The following is a 23,632-nucleotide window of genomic DNA, read 5'->3' as shown; positions in this document are numbered from 1 at the left end:
TAATAAAGCAAGCTCTTCTCCTTGGCAAACTGTCGTGAAAACATTGTCTATAATGAAGGAAGCAAATTAAACATTTTTGAGTTCTTCATGGTTGCCATGTAAGCCTTCTGGAAAGCATCCTGAATGCCATATTAATAAAATCAGATTCATTATGTTGAAGAGAATCAGTTCATAATAAGGCACAGCTCTCCCTTGACTTAGGATTGGGTTACATCCCGATAAACCCATGGTAACTTGAATAAGGTAAGTAGAATATGCATTTATTACACCTAACCTACAAAACATCATAGCTTAGCCTAGCCTACATTAAACATGCCCAGAACACTTCCATTAGCTTACAACTGGGCAAAATTATCTAACACAAAGCCTATTTTTTAATAGTGTTGGATATCTCATGTAATTTATTGGATACTGTCCTGAAAGTGAAAGACAGAATGGTTGTACAGGTACAGAATGGTTGTAACTGGTGTTGGTTGTTTACCTTCGAGATCACGTGGCTGTCTGGGAGCTGGGGCTCAATGCCCAGCATCGCAAGAGGGTATTGTACCTGTGTTAGCATGTGGCTAACCCAGGAAAAGAGCAAAACTCAAAATTCGAAGTATGGTTTCTAAATGATTTCATATCACTTTCACACCCATGTAAAGTCAAAAAATCTTAAGTCAAACCATCCTAAGTCAGGGCCCTGTATTGTGTCAAAAAATGCTCCTGTGCTTAAACTTTTGTGTTATTAATTCTTTCTTCTGTGTCACATAGTAAGAAATATATTTCTTTTCTTAGAACATGGAATGAGAAAAGAAGCAAATTGTGGCATTGTTATAATGACCACTTTTAAGATACCCCTCAATTTGTCATGCATTGCTACTGTATTTATGTAGAAGTTGGCAAATTGCAAATGATTCTTTCACATTTATCTTGGGTTTTGTTTCTCCCCTTCCAAAAGTATTTTTGGGAAATATTTTTAAAAATCAACTACGTAATTCATTTTTAGTAAATCTGATTGAAAGTAGCTATTGCCAAGTCATGTCATTATACCAGACTTTATCAGTATTCAGTGGTTAATGATTTTACTTAAATAAAACCTTCATTGACAGATCTCTATAATGACTATAAAGCATTTACCTCAGGCATTTTTTGTGGGAACAGTGTAACTCCATGGAGGTTATGAAGATAATAAAATCAACATGTTAGTGACTCCCTTCAGTGGAATTTTTATTCATCCCATGTGGATTAGTTGTGTGTCTGTTATAGAGTCTAAGTTCACATTTAATTGATTGTCTCCATTAGACTATTTCAGCTTGTATTAGTTATCTGTTGCTGCTGTAGTGATTACTGTAAACTTATTGGCTTAAAGCAACAATAATTTATTATCTTACGATTTTGGAGGTCAAAAGTCTGCAGTCAGTTACATGGGGCCTAAATCAAGGTGTCGGCAGGGCCACATTCCCTCTGAAATCTCTTGGAGAGAATCCTTTTACTTACCTTTTCTAGTTTCTAGGAACCACCTGTATTCCTTGACTCCTGGCCCCTTTCTCCATCTTCAAAGCCAGCAGCATAGCATCTTCAAATCTCTCTGACTCTAACCATCTTCCATCTTTTAGGAACCCCTGTGATTAGAGTGGGCCCACCAAATCATCCAGGATAATACCCCTATTTAAAAGATCTTTGGGCTTCCCTGGTGGCGCAGTGGTTGAGAGTCCACCTGCCATTGCAGGGGACACAGGTTTGTGCCCCGGTCCGGGAAGATCCCACATGCTGCGGAGCGGCTAGGCCCATGAGCCATGGCCACTGAGCCTGCACGGCCGGAGCCTGTGCTCCGCAACGGGAGAGGCCGCAACAGTGAGAGGCCCACGTACCGGAAAAAAAAAAAAAAAAGATCTTTAACTTAATCACACCTGTAAAATCTCTTTTGCCATGCCAAGATAAACATATTCACAGGTTCCAGGGATTAGAATACGGACACCTTTGGGGACCATTATTCTGCCAATGACACAAATCTAACAATAGATTTTCTGCTGTCAGAATATTCAGCCCTGCATCCTTCACTTTTTCTAGTTCTAGGGTTTAGGATATTAGAATTGTGAACATAAGACAGAGGGAACAAAATCCTGATAATTAGAAGCTGCTACTTTGTAAAAGCAGAGAACATTTTCAGGTAAATAAACTATTCATGAAACCATTATATTAAACATCTCACTATATGGAAGGCAATGCTTGACTCATTGTTGAAGACTAATAAGTGCTTGATTATCATTTTGACATTGATTAACCTTGTCAGTGTAAGGCAGCTCAAAATGAAGCAGGAAATGAATAGTGTGTTTCAGACATGGGAAGGAGGAAGGAAGTTAGTTGAGCTTTCTGAAATTTACATGCTAGACACATGTCTCTGTGTAGAAGTAATCCAGTTCCAAATTGGAATTAAATTGCTTTGTATTCATTTTACTTGACTTGGAAAGTTTACAGATCCCATTACCATTACAATTGGGCATTTAGTAAGTGATGTGGTCTCTAGGAACAGTTTCCTAGAGCAGATTTGCATTTCAGGGTTTCTAAAGTGTGTCTGCACACTCTCTGTGTTCCAATGTCATTCTTAGATAGCATACCGAGGCCAGAGCACTCAGCTAGACGTCTGTGATTGCCAAATCAAGTAGATATTTTAAGCTTCTTAAAAGTGGCGATCAGAAAAGGAATTACTTTACTTGTTTGTCAGCTTCCTTGGACTGTTAAACACAACTGTTTAAAAAGTTATGAGAAAATAAAAACAGTGCTTAAATTAAGTCTAACATTTGTGCAGGTACTGACTGCCCTACGTCCCTTTCCTACCCCCAGTGGTGGGTGGTTTATTCAGTCTCTTCCTGAGATTGTGATTTAAAAAAAACAAAAGTAGGGATCATGCCATCTACCTATTTTATAGCTCTTGGTAGATTAGGCATACAGTCAGTACACATGTAAATGATAATTGAATGGAATTTATAAAATTCACGTTTTTCAGAAGTAGGTCCTAGCTCCAAATTTGCAACTAATATATCTTCAAATGGCTAAAATAGAGGCCTAAGAGATGACAATTTTGACTTGATTCTGAGTTCTTGGCATACATGAGGTTTTTTTTAAGTATTTAAATTTTTTATTTTAATTCTGTAACAATGACATTTTGCTAAGGAAAAAAAAATGTTTCATCACACAACAGATCTTTGTTTTGTTTTGTTTTTGTTTTTGCGGTACGCGGGCCTCTCACTGCTGTGGCCTCTCCCTTTGCGGAGCACAGGCTCTGGACGCGCAGGCTTAGCAGCCATGGCTCACAGACCTAGCCACTCCGCGGCATCTGGGATCTTCCCGCACCAGGGAACGAACCCGCATGCCCTGCCTCGGCAGGCGGACTCTCAACCACTGCGCCACCAGGGAAGCTCTGACCAATCATTTTTTAAAAGGTTTCAATCATACCTCCAGGGTGTCCGAGTTAGACATGAATATTTAACATTTTCAGGATTTTCTGTTATGAAAATAGTCATAAATCTCTTTTTCACTGTCAGTATTGAAAAAAAATTCCCTCATTTTTCTCGTTCTGAATCCGCCTCCTCCTCTTACCCCTATTTGTTATAGGCAAATATTTTCATTTAGTACCAAATTTCTTTCTTTTAAGTTGTTTGTAAAGTTTTTCTTTTGAATCTGACTTTGGTAGAAGTTGCTTCTATTTCCTCTTGAGATTCTTATGCTTTTTTCGCATCTTTATTCACTACATCATATTTTCTTTCTCATCATAACTACTCTTCCTTGATCTCTTGGATTGTGTTTGTTTGGTTGGTTTCTTGTTTCCACATCGGTCTTTCTGTCTCTCAGCAAGTCCCATTTGGGTTTTTCTTGAAACAAGTGCTTTGAAGTAGAAAACCCCTCCTGGCTTCTCTCTTGGCCGTTCTAGTCTCTCAGCCCCACTGAGTACCAGGAGACCAGCCCTGCCAGGTTCCCCTGCCCGGGGCACATCCTGCTCGCACGTGCCTTGTCAGTTCTCACTGCTTTCATTGGCCTCCAGACACCACCGTCTCCCTGATCCCTTTGGAGACCAGTGAAGCTGGACACCATGTTCAGGACCTTCTGCCCAGGAAGGATGAGGGAAGGATTTATTCCCTCACGAGGTGAAGAGGTTTCCTGAGGGCCCTGCTAGACTCAGGACCCACGTGTTATCAGTTCAGGGAAAGGAGGAAATTGAAGAGCTGGGCCAGAGTCTAGGATGGAAGATGATCATGGAGTCCAGGAACTGGCCCTCTCAGGTCCAAAGGCTCACTAGATGGTCTGACAATTGACTGGCTTTGTCATCACTGTGCAGGGACCTTCTAGTCATGCCAGGTTTGGGCCACATTGTCAAGAAGACCTTCATTGCCGAGTGGAATTTGTTGCTAGGCAGAGTGCTATATGCTGGGGGCACAAATATGAATAAAGTGGGTTCCCAGCCCTCAAGAATCCCCCACTTTAATGGGAGGAGGCAGAAAATCATTCAGCCAGTATTTACCAAGTGCCTGCTATGTGCCTGCCCTGTTCCAGATGCTGGCACTATGTTAGGGCCAAACTCGCACACTCTCTTGTTCTGCTGGAATTTACAGTCTAGTGGGGGCAAAGACAGATAGCTAGCCTGAGAACTGAAGGATAAGTAGGAGTTTGTAAGTCAAGGGCATTGGGAAGGGAGAAATAATTAGAATACACTGTAATAAATGCCATTCAGAGGCCTAATGGGAGGGCCTGGGAGCCTGCAACTTGAGTGACCAAGAGGCAATGTGTGTAAGAATTCAGCGTTTACAGTAGAACACTTTCGTGTTCTCTATCAAGGCAACTAATTTTCCTTTTCTGTTTGGAAAGGTGATATGCTTGATCTTTTGAAATGGAGAACCCACCCAGACAAGATCACAGGCTGTCTCTCTAAATTAAAAGAAATTGACGGCTCAGAGATAGTAAAGGTATATGGTATTTTGTTATCCCTCTCTTGGAAATTCATGGGTTAAAGAATATTTAGAGGGGAAGGACAGAGGATATTTTATTTATGCTTTTACTTCTTTATCCAACAGTTTCTGCAAGATACACTGGATACCTTGTTTGGAATTTTAGATGAAAATTCCCAAAAATATGGGTCTAAAGTGTTTGATTCTTTGGTGAGTTTAAATTCACTTTAATTGTATCTTAATTTTGACTTTCCTAAAGCTGTTTATAAATGTGCACATAATAGCATGAGCTTACTTGCAAAGAAACCTTCCCCCTCCCCTCTACCAAAAAAAAATCTTGCTTTGTGTTCAGTTTTATAAAGCTCCATTTTTTTTTTTTTTTTTTTTAGGTTCACATAATAAATTTGCTGCAAGATAGCAAATTTCATCATTTTAAACCTGTAATGGACACTTATATTGAGAGTCATTTTGCTGGGGCACTTGCATACAGGTAAAGCCCTTTATCTTGTAATTGGTGTAGAAGCAGTTTCTTTTGAGCTTTTTAAAGCAGAACCAACTATATAGGAACATTTTAAAGGGAGTGTAGGAAGAAGTGAAGCACAACCACTGAAGTGTCTCTTGAGACAGTTTCCTCCTTTCTCACACACCTTCTTTTAATGGCTGGAACTTCTTTTGAGTAAAAGGGGAAAAAAAAGAACTTCCTGAATTCTATTCCTGAAACCTAAAATGTAAGGTATTTTCTTCTTGTCTCTGTTTCATTTGATATTCTTTAGTCTAAAATATCTGGTTATTTCACTTTGGCTGTCAAGAGCCCCATTTACTCACCAGACTCCTTGATGATTCTAGATGTCTTTAAGAAAGAAATATGATGGGAAAAGGATCTTTGCCATCATACCATTTTAAAGTCATTTGTTCATTCATCTGTTAATATTTACTGAGTGCCTACTGCATACCAGGCACTATGCTTTGTGCTGATCATATGAAGACCTGGTCCCTGGCTGCAAGCAGTTCAGTCATTGGACTCTGCCCTTCGTTACCAGCTGCCATTTTAACTGCTGGTCCGTTCCTGTCAGCTCAGATAAGGCAAGCAGGCTACAAGTGAATGAATAATGACATGCTTTAGCTGGTTCCTGCCTCCACGTAGCCCAGGTGATAGTTGCCAGAAGGTGGCAATGTCCCTCTTTCTGTCCTATCATGACATCTTCCCGGTTTGGGGCCTTGCTTAAATACAGCCCTGAAATGTACCCCAAAGTTCTATCTCCCCATTACACTCTTGTCATTGCTATTCTGCCAAAGTTTTTACCTTATACTTTAAGCACCTATGGGTATGTGCATGCACAATCATCTGTTCCCAGAGGTGTGTTTAAAGAACATGGAATCAGGGTTTTCCCCATCTATGTATTGTATAAAAGATAGTAGGTAATCAATTAAGCGTTTGATCCCGTTCCTTTGGGTATTCCCCACCATGGCCTAGTAAGATTTACGCCTCTGACGTTTAAATGAATGGAGTCATTTTTGCAAGACTTGACCCTCTGCCAACATGAGTTTTTCAGAGGGTGAAATGTAACAACAGGGATAGTTTTGAAATGTTGGCCCGACTTTGCCCCTTGGCCTAACAATTTGGGCTCTGGTGTGAGGTGGTCACCGCCTCCAACTGAGACTATCCTTGGAAGGTAGAGAAAGAGGGTGTAATTTCTAAATTTCAGGTTGACCAGGAAGGCAGCTAATAAGTCCTAATAAGACAAATAAGGCCCGTGGAATCGTCTTGAGCTATGGGTGGCCAGAAACTCACCGACAGATCATCTTCAAAATAGCACTCCCAGCAGCATCTGCCTACTGGCACATCCATAGATTCTCTCCCGACAGAAAAGAGGAGCATTTTTAAAAACTGCTCTGTTTCCTAGAAACCAAGAACTGACCAGTGAACGGTCACACAACTGCAATCTTGAGAATTTGGGGGGGTGGAGGTTAATTCAATTTTTGTTTCTTAAAACAATGAGACTTGGGTTTTCTGGAAATTACTAAGGCATACTTTGACAGTAAGCCTCATTCTTCCCACAGGTCAGAGAATTGGCTTGATAACTCCATGGGGGTGTGCTTTAAAATGGAGAGGTATTACCTTCATCCCTCCCCACACCCTCTTTTGCCTCCAGCCGAATATTTCATCCAACTGTTTACGTAGTCGCTGGGGAGGAAATCCCAATTAGCAGTTGTCCGAGATTGACCATGACAGTCATATTCAGGCACTCCCTCGGCCGGAGTCCTTTTCTCAGATATTTGTGTTCACCCATTGGAAGCACTGCCAGAAACAGCAGGGCTGATGGAATATGTCCAGATTGAAAGGAATCTTGCTGGGAGGAAGTGTTGTTTCTCTCTTCAGCTTCAAAAAAGGGGTAGTGATGTTGATAGGCAGGCTTTGTAAAATTATTATGTTATGGCAGTTTGACAGAAAAATGTGAGAACTGTTGGGAAATGAAGCTTCCTCATGATAAACATAAGCATTTGATTTGTTGGCATTTAATTGAGAATGAGAGCAATTCTACCTTCTGCACGTCTCCTTGTATTTTAGAGATCTCATCAAAGTGCTCAAGTGGTATGTGGACAGGATCACAGAAGCGGAGAGACAAGAGCACATCCAGGAGGTGTTGAAGGTAATGACACGCTGTCAAAAACAGATCACCGTCTAACAGTGCTGTTGCGTGGTGATGCCTAAACGAATTGGTTTCCTCTACACAGACAGTAACTGGTGATGATGTATTACTGACATTCCAATTCAAGGATCTTAATCAGTTTATGGCTACTCCAGAGCTGATGAAATTTGAAAGGGACTTTGCCAAGCTTGCCCACTGGAACCTGCCTGGCATTGAATCCTTACTCCTCTGGGCTCTGAACACTTGAAGTCTAGGATTGGCAGGAGGAAGGGTTGAAAAGAAGACTGCAGATGGGCAGTTAAGCTTAGAAGTTCCTGGCTCTTGCTTCCACCACCCTGACAGAGACCATCTGAGGGCCATTTGTCTTAAGAGAGGATAATAGGATGGCTTAGCAGGGATCACAGTGAGGAAACCTGAGGTTCTACTGGCTATCATGGTTTAACACTGCCCATATCTCTGGGCCCTGTGTGCTCAGTATATATGGAGATGTTGATACCTTACCTGCAAACATGTTTGTAAAGAATATAGATTCTTAAAAGGATTGTCCATAACAGCTCTGGCAGTCTTTTGATTTCTATAATTGAGTATACCCTATTTGATGTCAGTAGATAAAAGTAAACAGGTGTACATTTTAAAAAAACAAGCACTTTACTCATTATAAATTTGTCATTTTGGACCAATTGAAGGTAAAATGCAAGTGGCAAGAGTACCAACCAGCAAAGCAAAATAATTTTTGAAAAACAGATTTGTTGATTAAATTTAAAAAATCATCTGAGGATCAGAAACATTTAATGTTCATACCTCTCAAGAATTACATAGAATTTAAAAATTATCTATACGTTTTCTCTCATTAGGCGTCAGAGAAAAATGGCTCTTTCCCTACAAGTAAATACTGTTCAGAAATCTCACGGGGCCTTAGTATTTAAGTCAATATTTTAAAAGTCTAATGTTGTGCTATGGTTTTTGTGCTGTGTCTTTGTCAAATAAATACCTTTGGTTTCCTTTGAAACTAATGTTTTAAAACTTTTGTTTTAAGGCCCAAGAATATATTTTTAAGTATATCGTTCAGTCTCGAAGGCTGTTTTCCCTCGCCACCGGCGGACAGAATGAGGAAGAATTTCGCCGCTGCATTCAGGAGCTCCTCATGTCAGTCCGTTTTTTTCTTTCACAAGAAAGCAAAGGGTCTGGAGCATTATCTCAATCACAGGTAATTTTTTTTTTCATCTCTGCTGAAGAGAGGAAAAATGAGTCCAATTTATTTATTTTTACACAACCGCATAAGTGAATATTTTCTCCATCAGCAACCTGTAGCTCCAGCTTATATTTGTAGCTTAACTGAGACTTCTAAAAAGTCCCTCAGCTTCCGAACGCCAGCAGAGCAGAAGTTAGGTTGTCTTTCCTCGGACTGTTCTCGCTCTGAATGGAGAGCCTGTTGGTTTGCACCAGCCTCCATTCCAGTTTCTAGAACACATACTGATAGAGACACCCTGTCACACCGTCAGCCAAGGAGAAGGAATTTCGCTCTAGCCAATCTGCTGCAGTTGTTTTCCCCAGGCCTTGTGCTGCTTCTTTTTTTAGTTCCCCGACCAGGGATGGAACCCGAGCCCCGGCAGTGAGAGCGCCAAGTCCTAACCACTGGACCACCAGAGAACTCCCTTGTGCTGCATTTTAATCTGTGGACTTGAGACTCATTATATTGGTCTCAGCTAAATTGCGTGTTGTTTTGTCTTATTTAACTTGACGCTAATCGTCCTGGGACTGATCTGCTATGACCAGTGCTGAGCGGTTGCTGCCACATTCTATGACCAGGAGTAGCTGCCCGTGTTTTAAGAACAGGATCTATACACTTTCCAAATAGCGTGGCCTTGAACATGTGCCGAGAGATAATTCTGAATATCTTTCTCTACACTTTCTTAATCCTTCTTGTACATGTTTAATTCTAATAACTTGGTTTAATAACTTGTCAGATGGAGAAGCAACCTCTTTACTACCATCTCCTGGAGACTTGAGACTTATAATCACTGAGAGTTGGGATATACAATGGGAGATTAAGAGACAAAACTAGATCCCTAAGAGTATTGTTGTAATTTGGTGTCATTTGACATTTGGAAGGCGTTATATATAATGGCAAAACACTAGAAATGTACCCCCCCCCCAATAATAGAGCCATGTTTTTCTGACTGTTTGGGGACTATTCTTGTTACTTTCTTCTTTGCAGAGGTGGACTCATCTTCCATCTGGTTAAGGATACAGGCCCTTTTAATGTCATTTTGGCTTCTCTTGTCAACAGTATAATCACTGCACGTTAGGAAACTTGCCAGAAGCCTCAGTGTCAAGTTGCCCACTAACCAGACCCTACTTATCAGCCATTGATATTTGAAAAGGATACTGTAACAGGTTAACATATATTCCTTTAGATGAAAGTTCTCAGAAGTCCACTACTTTTACAAAAGCTGTTGAAAAGTTGAGTTTTCATTTTGAGATTTTTCTGAAACAAAACAAACCTTTATAAGTTACAGGAATAAAACTTACTTAATCCATAACTGAAAAATATTCTCTTACTTTTAAGAGTAACTTTAAGTCATGGTTTCTTAATGAGATGCCTTTGTAGGGACTCAAGAGATTTTTCTCTTCTTTAAAGTTGGAGAAATATTCTTTTACCTTAGTTGTGTTTCCACCGAACCCTAGTGGTCACCCTGAGATGATTTCGGCTGCTGAGGTACAACCACAGTATAGAGCAGCCTCCTTTTCTTTGTTTAACATACTGAACTCCAACTGCTCTTGATTCTCTGAGTTCTACCCCTCCATCAAGATAGTAAAACAACTTTAGCGCCTTCAAAGAATCATATTTGATTCTTCTTTTTTGGCCCTTAGCTTTTTATCAAGAGATGATATATAAAATGTATAATAGTTTCTAAATATCTTCATAAACTCTACTGAAGTTGTTCTCTATTATTTTATGCAGTATCCTATACTTGAAAATTTTGAAATGATAATTTTATTTAGTTTAATGCTAAGAGAAAATTTATACAAAATAATGAAGCAGTTAGTTTTCTTCATTAAGCAATGAGGACTTTGTTCCTTTATGTTTTGGGAGAATGCTAAACACTTCTTCCCATTCCAAGTCCCCCTTTGACCCCACACTTTCTTAGCTCTCTCTTCCAAGAAGGAAGGTGTCACTAATCTGATTGATCCAACAGTTAGGTTTCTGTTGCTGCATAACAAATGACCACCGTGGCTTTAGATAACACCCATTTATTAGCTCAAGTTCTGTAGGTTGGAAGGCTTGGTCAGGTCTTGGTCCTACAGCCAAAATCAAGGTGTTGGCTTTGATGACTTATCTGGAGGCTCTGGGGAGGAATTCACTTTCTAGATCTTTCAGGCTTTTGACAGGCATCAGTTTCCTTGTGAGTGAGATTCCCATTTCCATGCTGGCTGTCACCCAGGGGTGGGAGGAGGATCTGGGTGCTCTCAGCTCCTAGAGGCCACTTGCATTCCTTGGTGTGTGGCCCCTCCATCCTCGAAGCCAGGCACAGTTTGTCAAATCCTTCTCATGCTTCAAATCTCTGAGTTCCCCCACCACGAGCCAGAGAAAACTTCTGCATGGGAAGAGCATCAGGGGACAAAGTTCATGGAGATCATCTTAGAACTCTGCCTACCATGTCCAGAGCCAAGGTTACCCACTGGTCCTTAAAGATTCTTGCCTGAAAGACAAAAACCCAGTATCCTTGCTCCATTTTGCATTTTTTCCATGTGAGCTACAACTCAGAGCAAATTCCATCTCCTGGAGGTAGAATAGCCATCCCAGCAATCCTTCAGGTTGGATCAATGGATGGCTGCTCTATAGATCTGGCCATCCTGGTACTAGGACGTTCATTTAGTACTCCTGGCCTAAGCCCAGCCTGTTAATGACTCTGTCCTTAGGAGCCCTGCCCTGGGCAGGACTGAAGGCTTAGTCAGCTATATACAGTGGATCTTGGTTTCCCATTCCAAGGACAGGTCTCTACCTTGGAAACCCCAAGAAAAGAGGAATGGCGGAAGGAGTTGAGGCCGAAGACCCTGCCCCAAGTTCCTATTAATTATCTTTCTCTATTTGCCTTGGCTACGAAGAAGGTCAAAACAAAATCATGTTTTTATTTTTATTTTCAGTAAAAATCTTTGGCTTAGATAGCTATTACAGCTGTCTTTCTGCCCTCATCACAACGTCCTTGTTCCTTTATCCTTTTTAATAATTGTATCTTACACTGCAAGCACATTCAAATACCTTTTTGAAATAAAGAGGTATAAATAAAGAATTGATGGATAAATTAAGGGATTCCTGAGGAAAGTCAACTTAGGTGACTTTAGTGACCAGAAAGCTGGGCTCATTTTATTTTAATTTTTTTTACATTTCATCTGTATGACTCAGCTGTTTGCAGAGTGAAATGAAGGCTATATAAATATAGTCTTTACCAGGGAATATCAGGTTATTAATTTTAAGTACATTCAAGAAAATCTATAATTTTTAAGAGTCAAGGGGAAAACATAGCTGTTGACCCCAGCACCTTAAGCATTCTGATGGTTCTGGCATCAAAAACAGGTCTTGGCTCTTCTACAATTTCTGCTGCTGCTATACAGGTAAATACCAAACTCCATGAATTTGAATTTAGTTCTGTGTTTGAATCATCAGCACTTGTAGACTTGACCTACCTTCCCCTGGATTCAGATCTCAATGGTAAACCCACCAGCCCTTGAATCTCATATTACAAAATGTGCCTCTTCCTTCACCAGGTGTTTGAGGCTGATCGACTTTTCCTTCCACTGCCCTCCTTTTGTGGAATTTTAAAAGGCTGAGTTTGTTTCAATGTACAATCCTAGCCCAGTTGTTTTTTTTTTTTAATTTTTATTTATTTTTTTTTCAGAGACTTAATCATTGCTTTATTTGACTATTCTGAATTCCTGGTACATCACAAATGCAATGAATTTGTTTAAAAATTGATTATTCAATATTTTTAAAATATTTGTGATATAAAGTGGGGCTAAGTGTATTTTATTTTGTTTACTTTATTTATCTTTTTAATATCTTTACTGGAGTATAATTGCTTTACATTGTTGTGTGAGTTGCTGCTGTATAACAAAGTAAATCAGCTATATGTATACATATATATCCCCATATCCCCTCCCTCTTTCATCTCCCTCCCACCCTCCCTATCCCACCCCTCTAGGTGGTCACAAAGCACCAGGCTGATCTCCCTGTGCTATGCAGCTGCTTCCCATTAGCTATCTATTTTACATTTGGTAGTGTATATATGTCCATGCCACTCTCTCACTTCATCCCAGCTTACCCTTCCCTCTCCCCATGTCCACAAGTCCATTGTCTACATCTGCATCTTTATTCCTGTCCTGCCCCTAGGTTCTTCAGAACCATTTTTTTTCTTTTAGATTCCATATATGTGTGTTAGCATACGGTATTTGTTTTTCTCTTCCTGACTTACTTCACTCTTTGACAGACTCTAGGTTCATCCACCTAACTACAAATAACTCAATTTCATTTCTTTTTATGGCTGAGTAATATTCCATTGTATATATGTGCCACATCTTCTTTATCCATTCATCTGTCGATGGACACTTAGGTTGCTTCCATGTCCTGGCTATTGTAAATAGTGCTGAAATGAACATTGGGGTACATGACTCTTTTTGAATTATGGTTTTCTCAGGGTATATGCCCAGTAGTGGGATTGCTGGGTCATATGGTAGTTCTATTTTTAGTTTTTTAAGGAACCTCCATACTGTTCTCCATAGTGCTTGTATCAATTTACATTCCCACCAACAGAGCAAGAGGGTTCCCTTTTCTCCACACCGTCTCCAGCATTTATTGTTTGTAGCTTTTTATGATGGCCATTCTGACTGGTGTAAGGTGATACCTCATTTTAGTTTTGATTTGCATTTCTCTAATGATTAGTAATGTTGAGCATACTTTCACGTGTTTGTTGGCAATCTGTATATCTTCTTTGGAGAAATGTCTATTTAGATCTTCTGCCCGTTTTTGGATTGGGTTGTTTGTTTTTTTGATATTGAGCTGCGTGAGCTGCTTGTATATTTTGGAGATTAATCCTTTGTCAGCTGCTTCGTTAGCAAATATTTTCTCCCATTCTAAGGATGGTCTTTTCGTCTTGTTTATGATTTCCATTGCTGTGCAAAAGCTTTTAAGTTTCAGTAGGTCCCATTTGTTTATTTTTGTTTTTATTTCCATTTCTCTAGGAGATGGGCCAAAAAGGCTCTTGCTGTGATTTATGTCACAGAGTGTTCTGCCTATATTTTCCTCTAAGAATTTTATATATAGTGTCTGACCTTACATTTAGGTCTTTAATCCATTTTGAGTTTATTATTGTGTATGGTGTTAGGGAGTGTTCTAATGTCATTCTTTTACATGTAGCTGTCCAGTTTTCCCAACACCACTTATTGAAGAGGCTGTCTTTTCTCCATTGTATATTCTTGCTTCCTTTATCAAAGATAAGGTGACTATATGTGCGTGGGTTTATCTCTGGTCTTTCTATCTTGTTCCATTGATCTATATTGCTGTTTTTGTGCAACTACTATATGTCTTGATTACTGTAGCTTTGGAGTATAGTCTGAAGTCAGGGATCCTGATTCCTCCAGCTCCATTTTTCTTTCTCAAGATCGCTTTGGCTATTTGGGGTCTTTTGTGTTTCCATACAAATTGTGAAGTTTTTTGTTCTAGTTCTGTGAAAAATGCCATTGGTAGTTTGACAGGCTTACATTGAATCTGTAGATTGCTTTGGGTAGTATAGTCATTTTCACAGTGTTGATTCTTCCTATCCAAGAATATGGTATATCTCTGCATCTGTTTGTATCATCTTTAATTTCTTTGATCAGTGTCTTATAGTTTTCTGCATACAGGTCTTTTGTCTCCTTAGGTAGGTTTAATCCTAGGTATTTTATTCATTTGTTGCAGTGGTAAATGGGAGTGTTTCCTTAATTTCTCTTTCAGATTTTTCATCATTAGTGTATATGAATGCAAGAGATTTCTGTGCATTAATTTTGTATTCTGCTACTTTACCAAATTCATTGATTAGCTCTAGTAGTTTTCTGGTAGCATCTTTAGGATTCTGTACATATAGTATCATGTCATCTGCAAACAGTGACAGTTTTACATCTTCTTTTCCGATTTGGATTCCTTTTATTTCTTTTCTTCTTTGATTGCTGTGTTTAAAACTTCCAAAAGTATGTTGAATAAGAGTGGTGAGAGTCAGCAACCTTGTCTTGTTCCTGATAGTGGAAATGCTTTCAGTTTTTCACCATTGAGAATGATGTTGGCTGTGGGTTTCTCATATATGACCTTTATTTTGTTGAGATAAGTTCCTTCTATGCCTACTTTCTGGAGAGTTTTTATCATACATGGGTATTGAATTTTGTGAAAAGCTTTTTCTGCATCTGTTGAGATGATCATATGGTTTTTATCCTTCATTTTAAGAGGGTGTATAACGTTGGTTGATTTGTGTATATTGAAGAATCCTTGCATTCCTGGGATAAACCCTGCTTAATCATGGTGTATGATCCTTTTAATGTGCTGTTGGATTCTGTTTACTAGTATTTTGTTGAGAATTTTTGCATCTCTGTTCATCAATGATATTGGCCTGTAGTTTTCTTTTTTTGTGACATCTTTGTCTGGTTTTGGTATCAGGGTGATGGTGGGCTCATGGAATGAGTTTGGGAGTATTCCTCCCTCTGCTATATTTTGGAAGAGTCTGAGAAGGATAGGTTTTATCTCTTCTCTAAATGTTTATTAGAATTCTCCTGTGAATCCATCAGGTCTGGGGCTTTTGTTTGTTGGAAGATTTTTAATCATAGTTTCAGTTTCAGCGCTTGTGATTGGTCTGTTTATATTTTCTACTTCTTCCTGGTTCGGTTTCCGAAGGTTGTACTTTTCTAAGAATTTGTCCATTTCTTCCAAGTTGTCCATTTTATTGGCATATAGTTGCTTGTAGTAATCTTTCATGATCCTTTGTATTTCTGCAGTGTCAGTTGTTACTTCTGCTTTTTCATTTCTAATTCTGTTGATTTGAGTCTTCTCCCTTTTTTCTTCATGGGTCTGACTAATGGTTTAGCAATTTCGTTTATCTTCTCAAAGAACCAGCTTTAATTTTATTGATCTTTGCTCATGTTTCCTTCATTTCTTTTCCATTTATTTCTGATATCATCTTTATGATGTCTTTCCTTCTGCTAACTTTGGGTTTTTTTGTTCTTCTTTTTCTAATTGCTTTAGGTGTAAGGTTAGGTTATTTATTTGAGATGTTTCTTGAGGTAGGATTTTATTACTATAAACTTCCCTCTTAGAACTGCTTTTGCTGTATCCCATATGTTTTGGGCTGTCTTGTTTTCATTGTCATTTGTTTCTAGGTATTTTTAAATTTCTTCTTTTGTTTCTCCAGTGATCTCTTGGTTATTTAGTAGTGTATTGTTTAGCCTCCATCTGTTTGTATCCTCTTGAGTTTTTTTTCCTGTAATTGATATCTGGTCTCATAGCACTGTGATCAGAAAAGATACTTGATATGATTTCAATTTTCTTAAGTTTACCAAGGCTTGATTTGTGACCCAAGCTATGATCTATCCTGGAGAATGTTCCATGAACACTTGAGAAGAAAGTGTATTCTGTTGTTTTTGGATGGAATGTCCTATATATATCAATTAAATCCATCTTGTTTAATGTATCATTTAAAGCTTGTGTTTCCTTTTTTATTTTCATTTTGGTTGATCTGTCCATTGGTGGAAGTGGGGTGTTAAATTCCCGTACTATTATTGTGTTACTTTCGATTTCCTCTTTTATGACCGTTAGCATTTGCCTTAGGTATTGAGGTGCTCCTATGTTGGGTACATAAATATTTACAATTGTTATATCTTCTTCTTGGATTGATTCTATTTTAAAGTTAATTTTGTCTGATATGAGAATTGCTACTCCAGCTTTCTTTTGATTTCCATTTGCACGGAATATCTTTTTCCATCCCCTCACTTTCAGTCTGTATGTATCCCTAGTACTGAAGTGGGTATCTTATAGACAGCATATGTACAGGTCTTGTTTTTGTATCCATTCAGCCAGTAGATGTCTTTTTGTTGGAGCATTTAATCCATTTACATTTAATATAATTATCGATATGTATGTTCCTATTACCATTTTCGTAATTGTTTTGGGTTTGTTATTATAGGTCTTTTCCTTCTCTTGTGTTTCCTGCCTAGAGAAGTTCCTTTAACATTTGTTGTAAAGCTGGTTTGGTGGTGCTGAATTCTCTTAGCTTTTGCTTGTCTGTAAAGATTTTAATTTCTCTGTCGAATCTGAATGAGATCCTTGCTGGGTAGAGTAATCTTTTTTGTAGGTTTTTCCCTTTCATCACTTTAAATATGCCCTGCCACTCCCTTCTGGCATGCAGAGTTTCTGCTGAAAGATCAGCTGTTAACATTATGGGGATTCCCTTGTGTGTTATTTGTTGTTTTTCCCTTGCTGCTTTCAATATTTTTTCTTTGTATTTAATTTTTGATAGTTTGATTAGTATGTGTCTTGGCGTGTTTCTCCTTGGGTTTGTCCTGTATGGGACTCTGTACTTCCTGGACTTGATTGACTATTTCCTTTCCCATATTAGGGAAGTTTTCAACTATAATCTCTTCAAATATTTTCTCAGTCCCTTTCTTTTTCTCTTCGTCTCTGGAACCCCTATAATTCGAATGTTGGTATGTTTAATGTTGTCCCAGAGGTCTCTGAGACTGTCCTCAATTCTTTTCATTCTTTTTTCTTTATTCTGCTCTGTGGTAGTTATTCCCAGTATTTAATCTTCCAGGTCACTTATGCATTCTTCTTCCTCAGTTTTTCTGCTATTGATTCCTTCTAGAGAATTTTTAATTTCATTTCCTTTGTTGTTTGTCATTGTTTGCTGTTTAATTCTTCCAGGTCCTTGTTAAAGATTTCTTGTATTTTCTCCATTCTATTTCCTAGATTCTGGATTATCTTTACTGTCATTACTCTGAATTCTTTTTCAGGTAGACTGCCTATTTCCTCTTCATTTGTTTGGTCTGGTGGGTTTTTACCTTGCTCCTTCATCTGCTGTGGTTTTCTCTGTCTTCTCATTTTGCTTAACTTACTGTGTTTGGGGTCTCCTTTTCACAGGCTTCAGGTTCATAGTTCCCGTTGTTTTTGGTGTCTGCCCTCAGTGGATAAGGTTGGTTCAATGGGTTGTTTAGGCTTCCTGGTGGAAGGGACTGGTGCCTTTGTTCTGGTGGATGAGGCTGGGTCTTGTCTTTCTGATGGGCAGGACCGCATTCGGTGATGTGTTTTGGGGTTTCTGTGAACTTATGATTTTAGGCAGCCTCTCTGCTAATGGGTGGTGCTGTGTTCCTGTTTTGCTAGTTGTTTGGCATGGGCTGTCCAGCAGTGGATCTTGCTGGTCGTTGAGTGGAGCTGGGTCTTAGCATTGAGACAGACATCTCTGGGAGTGCTTTTGCCAATTGATATTATGTGGGGCTGGGAGATCTCTGGTGGTCCAATGTCCTGAACTCGGCTCTTCCACCTCAGAGCCTCAGGCCTGACACCCAGCTGGAGCACCAAGACGCTGTCAGCCACACAGCCAGGTTCGTGGGGAGCTTCTTGCCTTTTGGGAAGCCTGAGGTCTTCTGCCAGCATTCAGTAGGTGTTCTTTAGGAGTTGTTCCACATGTAAATGTATTTTTCATGTGCTTGTGGGGAGGAAAGTGATCTCCTTGTCTTACTCCTCTTCCATCTGGAAGGTCCTCTCCTAGCCCAGTTTTTAAAGTATGCCCCTCAGGGTTTTATGTTAGCATCTTTTTTTTTCCCCTAAAATATAATTATCAGGTTTCTTATATAAAGAATACAGACAGTTCTGGGTTTTCAGTATATCTTGAAGAAACCTAAGGAGTTGTTCTAATGATCTTGTTGTTTTGCAGGTGATGAAACTGAAACCTACGGGGTTAAAAAGATTTGTCCAAGGTCGCACAGTTTATTAGAAGCCAAACTAGTCCTACATATAATATAGGTCTTCTGATGCCTTCTGATGTCCTATGTATTTTTCTTTAATCATAAATTGAGTGCTTTAGAGAATTAATGTGTTTGGCTTCTTAAAAGTAAATGAGATTTAAATGAGCACTTCAGAAAGCTTCTCCAAAAAGAATGAAACATAAATAATTACAATCCAGGTCTTAGTTGAGCATTCTTTCCATTTGATCGTGCTGCATTCTGCTGATTCTCTGGGCATATTGTCCATCATCTTGCTAATGTCAGTAGTTTTACAGAATTTCCCAGTTTTTACTATGTTGTACCTTTGCATATTTTGAAAAGTTGCTCTATTTTGGTACACTTTTTTTTTTCTAAATTTTGCCTTTTAACCTTTTTAGTCTTTTTAGTTTCAGTACCAGAAACATTTTACATTCATTTTTCTAGCATTCAAAAATACTTGTCACGATCTTTAACTCACTGACATTTTATAGCTGATTTCTCAGGTCGTATCTGGGAATTGATTTAAATTTCATCTCTTTAAGGCTGTGTTTCTGAGCTCCTTCCCAGCTGTGTACTCGGAGCTGTTGAAGCTCTTTGATGTCCGGGAAGTGGCCAACTTGGTACAGGACACCCTGGGCAGTCTGCCGACCATCGTGCACGTGGATGACGCCCTGCAAGCTGTTAAACTGCAGTGCATCAGCAAAACCGTGGAAAGCCAGCTGTATACAAACCCAGGTAAGGTGCTGGGTCTCTTGGATGAAACAGTGTCTCTAGAAAGCCATTATTTACATTTTGTCGTTATAGGTCAGCAGAAGCAATTAAAAAAAGAAACTAAGAACTACTTTCTCAAAAGCATTGTTTATTTGGATGGTAGAATAAGTTTATTAAATAGTCAGATACAAAAGTATGGCTCTTCAAACTTTATTTCTAGAAAGAATGAAAACTCTAATGATTAAATTATTAATTCTAATCATAACAAGTTGTAGTATAGGGCATGCTTTTTTTCCTTGCTCTAGATTTTTTTTTTTAACATTCAACAAAATTTAACATTTTTCTTTCAGAGATGCTTACAGGGACCTGCTATGATCTTTGTTTATTTGTCTCTCTTGTCCTTAAAAGTTTTCCATCAATTTGTGTTCTGAAACTGGGTGAAAGTTTCAGTGTATTGTCATTTTTTATTTTATCCTAATAGCTAGTGACTAATTTGATTTTGTCATAATATCTATTATTTATTGATTGATTTTGTCATAATATCTATTATTAAATCCCATTGCCTCTTGTTTCTTCTGGGTTTTTTTCTGAAAAAAATAATAAAATACCAGTCTCATTTTAAAGTTTAAGAAGTTTCTGTCATTATCACTGAATCAAAAACTTTTAGAAATTCTTCTGTGAATTATGTTTTCACATGAATGCAGATATGTGTGTATAGTGCAGTATTTTTGAAATGGTGTTTAAAATATATTTAATAAACCTTTTTTACATTATTTTATTGTAAAACATTTTAAACATACAAACAAGAATAGAGCATAATATGAGTAAATCTCAGCAATATCAGATATTTGCTCTAGGTCTTTTAAGAGATTTGTCATTATAGAAATATTCAGGCCCTCTTGTATATATTCGCTTCCTTCATAGAAGTTTCCACTATCAGAGATTCCATTTCTATTTTCTATGCCTTTATTCTGTAGCTATAAAAACATATTTTTTTAACCTCTTGAAAATATTTTCATCTTTTAGTCTTTATATGATGACATTATGTTGAATGTCATTAAGTAGAGTGCGTCTTTTTGACTAATATTACACTTTTATATTTATCCATGCTATTAGATATAGCTGTAGTTCTTTTTTACTCTTGTATAGTATTCCACTGAGTGTGTGTGTGTGTGTGTGTGTGTGTGTGTATAAAATGGTTAATTTATTTTTTCTCCTGTTGATAGACTGTTAGTATGTTTCTGATTTTTTTCCTGAAATTAACAATGCTTGAATCAACATGAGAGAAAGTTCAACCTTCTGATTTTTCCACATAAAAATACATCTCATCCTGGAAAAGAGATGTTTCTCATGGTAGTTTTCAAACTCTGTCCCTGAGAGCCCTAGAGGTTCTGCTTCAGTGGTTAGGGCTTCCTCCAGGGTTAAGAAAAGGTGGTGTGAAGTGGAAGGGTTAAGGTCCAGACCAGGCATCCCAATTTGACTAGACTTTCAATTTTTTTTTACCAAACTGAGAAGAGTTCATTCCCCTCTCAGAAGAATAGATGATTTTTACCATATTTCTGCCTCACAGGCCAGATAATTCTTTGTTAGGTTAAAATCTGACACCAAAAGAGCAACATGAAAACATGTTGAAAACGGTTTTCAAATATACGGAAATTATTTGGGGGGATTGTGTTCATTAATTACCCCTGTGAGATGTGTTCTGTCTGTGGGCTCAGTTTCTTATTGATTACTGATGCTCAGGAGGTGGTAGAGAAATCAGAACTTAGGAGAAACAAAAAGTAGCTGCTACAAGCTGGAAGAAAAGATACCAGCTCTCTGTGGGAGGTGATGAGATTATTTAGGGGGCCAGGATAGAGGGACTCAAGAGACCAAGGATGCGTGGACCCTGGAGAGTCTGTGCTTGTGATCTGGAGGAGAGACTCAGAGCCAGTGCTGGGCTTTAGTGATGGTGACACTGGTGTGGAGGAGGAGGGGGAGGTGGGGGAACCTACCTCTCATGATATGTGGGACAGTCACCATGGAGGATAATTATGGAGAAGCATAAACTTTTGGGAAGCAAAGCAGCTCCCGATCAATGGAACACTTAGAAGCATGTGCAGATGTTAGTAAGAGGGTCGACTTCTGTCAGTGCCCCAGGAAGATAGAATTAGCTTGCTGTTTAGTGACTCACTACTGAGGAAAATAGACTGTCGTCATGTATAAATGGCAGGGCGCATCTGGAAGGAGGCCGTCTTCATGGAGAAAAACAGCAGGCATTTCTGAGAGCCTTCCAAGGCTCAAACTACCTTCTATTTAAATCACGTGGGACCCAGCAATAGTGTTAGCAAACCTAGAAAGTACTTCTAGTGACTCTGAAATTCTAAGTCAGAAACTGTGGACTTGGGGGATAGATGGAGCACATCTGTGTAGTCCAGTTGAAAGATGAGATACTGGAGGCAAAGATGTGCAGTGCAAATCATTGGCTCCGTAGACCGTGTTAAAGAACCAGGTAGGAGGTCTTGGCTGGTGGTTAAGAGGAGAGTGTGAACCCTACAAGGACCATGGCAAATCTCACAAAAATAAGCAGATTCTGTCTAATTGGAAGAAGAAGAGGGACAATATAAAACTGTAACTAAGGGCATTGTGTGGGTGCAGAGAACCATAGTAAGAGAGGCTCTGGTAGAGAACAACAGGTAAAGGGATTAAGTCTAATACATTTGACCTCTACTTAAAAAAAAAAAAAAAGTACACACACTTCTTAAAACAAGGAAAGGAGTTTTTATAAAGGGAGTTTGGAATTTGGTTGCCCCAGTTTTGTCTTATTTCCCCCAAAATACCTATAACCAAATGACAGAGAATGGGTAAATATTACCTAGGAAGCATAACCAAAAAAAAGAGTAGCATCACCAAAATATGGTGAAATCAGACTCGTGTTTTACATATAGTTTTGGCCTCTTAGTTTCCTATTGATGCTACAACAACTACCACAAACTTAGTGGATTAATGGAACTCAAATTTCTTATGTTACATGTCTGTAGGGCAGAAGTCCAAAATGCTTCTCACTGGGCTAAAATCAGGGTGTCAACAGAGTGACGTTCCTTTGTATAGCGTCTAGAGGACAATTCGTTTTCTTGCCTTTTACAGCTTCTAGAGGCCACCTGCATTCCTTGGTTTGTGGCCCCCTCCTTCATCTTTAAAGCCAGCAGTGTAGCGTCTTCACATCTCCCTCTGACTCTGTCTAGCTGCTTTCACTTGTAAGGACCCCTATGTTTACATGGTGCCCACCTGGATAATCTCCCTATCTCTACATACTTAATTTAATCATTTCTGCAAAATCTCTTTCATCTAATGTATTCTTTTCACATAACATATTCACAGGTTCTGAGAATTAAGATGTAGATATCTTTGGGGGCAACCGTTTATTCTGCCTACTACATATGGGTAAAACAAACAGTTCAGAAGCAGTGTGATGGCGTAGAAGGTCAAAAACACTCAGAAGTCTATGAATTTTATTTACTTACTAAAAGTAAAATAAATGGAACACGAAGTGCTGCATTCATGTAAGTACACACATCTTGGCCAGATGGAAGTTACAAATGACACTTTTCTGATTAAAATTATAAATCTGAACAGGGCAAAATAAAGTAGGGATAAGTATGTTACAGGGTATCAACTGGCTATGTATTCAGCTGAAGACAAAGTACTTAATTCTTGACTGCCATAATGACAGTTCCATTTCTCAGGACATGGTGTATGGCAAAGATAATTGCTACTCTGAGCTGAATTCTGATTAGCAAAGATGAACTGGTTAGTGATAGAGAAGTGAGAAGAATCTGAGAAAGTGACCTCATTTTCTGGGGGTTCATATTAGCTAGAAAGGAATGTGGAGCACAATTGGCCCACACTTTAATAAATTTCAAAACATTTTGGAGAACAAAACTGTAGATGTTACAAGCCCCTAGGAAAGAGAGAAAGTTCTGAAAGTTGGCTTAGTACTAGAATCCTATATTAGGGTTCTGCAGAGAAGCAGACCCAATAGTGTATGTCTGTGTGCGTGTGTGTATGTGTGTGTAAGGAGATTTATTATAAGGCATTGCCCCATGTGCTTATGGAGGCTGAGAAGTGCCAAGGTCTGCAGTTGGCAAGCTGGAGACTCAAGAAAGCAGATGGTGTCGTTCCAGTCTGAGTCCCAAGGCCTGAAAACCAGGAGAGGTGATTGTATAAATTCCAGTCTAAATCTGAAAGCAGGAGAGGATGGACTTCTTAGCTGAATGACAGGCAGAGAGAGTAAACCCTCCCTTACTCCACCTTTTCTTGTATGCAGGGCTTCAGCGGATTAGATGAGGCCCACCCACATTGGGGAGG

At 38.9% G+C, this 23,632-nt stretch overlaps 1 protein-coding gene across 2 annotated transcripts in view; it reads left to right on the top strand.

Moving 5' to 3' along the window:
* Positions 1–23,632, top strand: part of DOCK4 (dedicator of cytokinesis 4) — a 482,641-nt gene that overhangs the window by 339,497 nt on the left and 119,512 nt on the right. For both annotated transcript variants that reach the window (XM_060020742.1, XM_060020741.1), the window contains exons 18-23: positions 4,846–4,943; positions 5,052–5,135; positions 5,315–5,415; positions 7,495–7,576; positions 8,613–8,783; positions 19,117–19,309. In XM_060020742.1, the coding sequence (XP_059876725.1) occupies positions 4,846–4,943; positions 5,052–5,135; positions 5,315–5,415; positions 7,495–7,576; positions 8,613–8,783; positions 19,117–19,309 (729 nt within the window). The remainder of the gene's footprint in view (positions 1–4,845; positions 4,944–5,051; positions 5,136–5,314; positions 5,416–7,494; positions 7,577–8,612; positions 8,784–19,116; positions 19,310–23,632) is intronic.

This window comes from Delphinus delphis, chromosome 9 (assembly GCF_949987515.2).
Source record: "Delphinus delphis chromosome 9, mDelDel1.2, whole genome shotgun sequence".
Taxonomy (NCBI): domain Eukaryota; kingdom Metazoa; phylum Chordata; class Mammalia; order Artiodactyla; family Delphinidae; genus Delphinus; species Delphinus delphis.
Note: the sequence above shows the minus strand (reverse complement) of the source record. Positions and strands in the feature narration are given on the sequence as shown.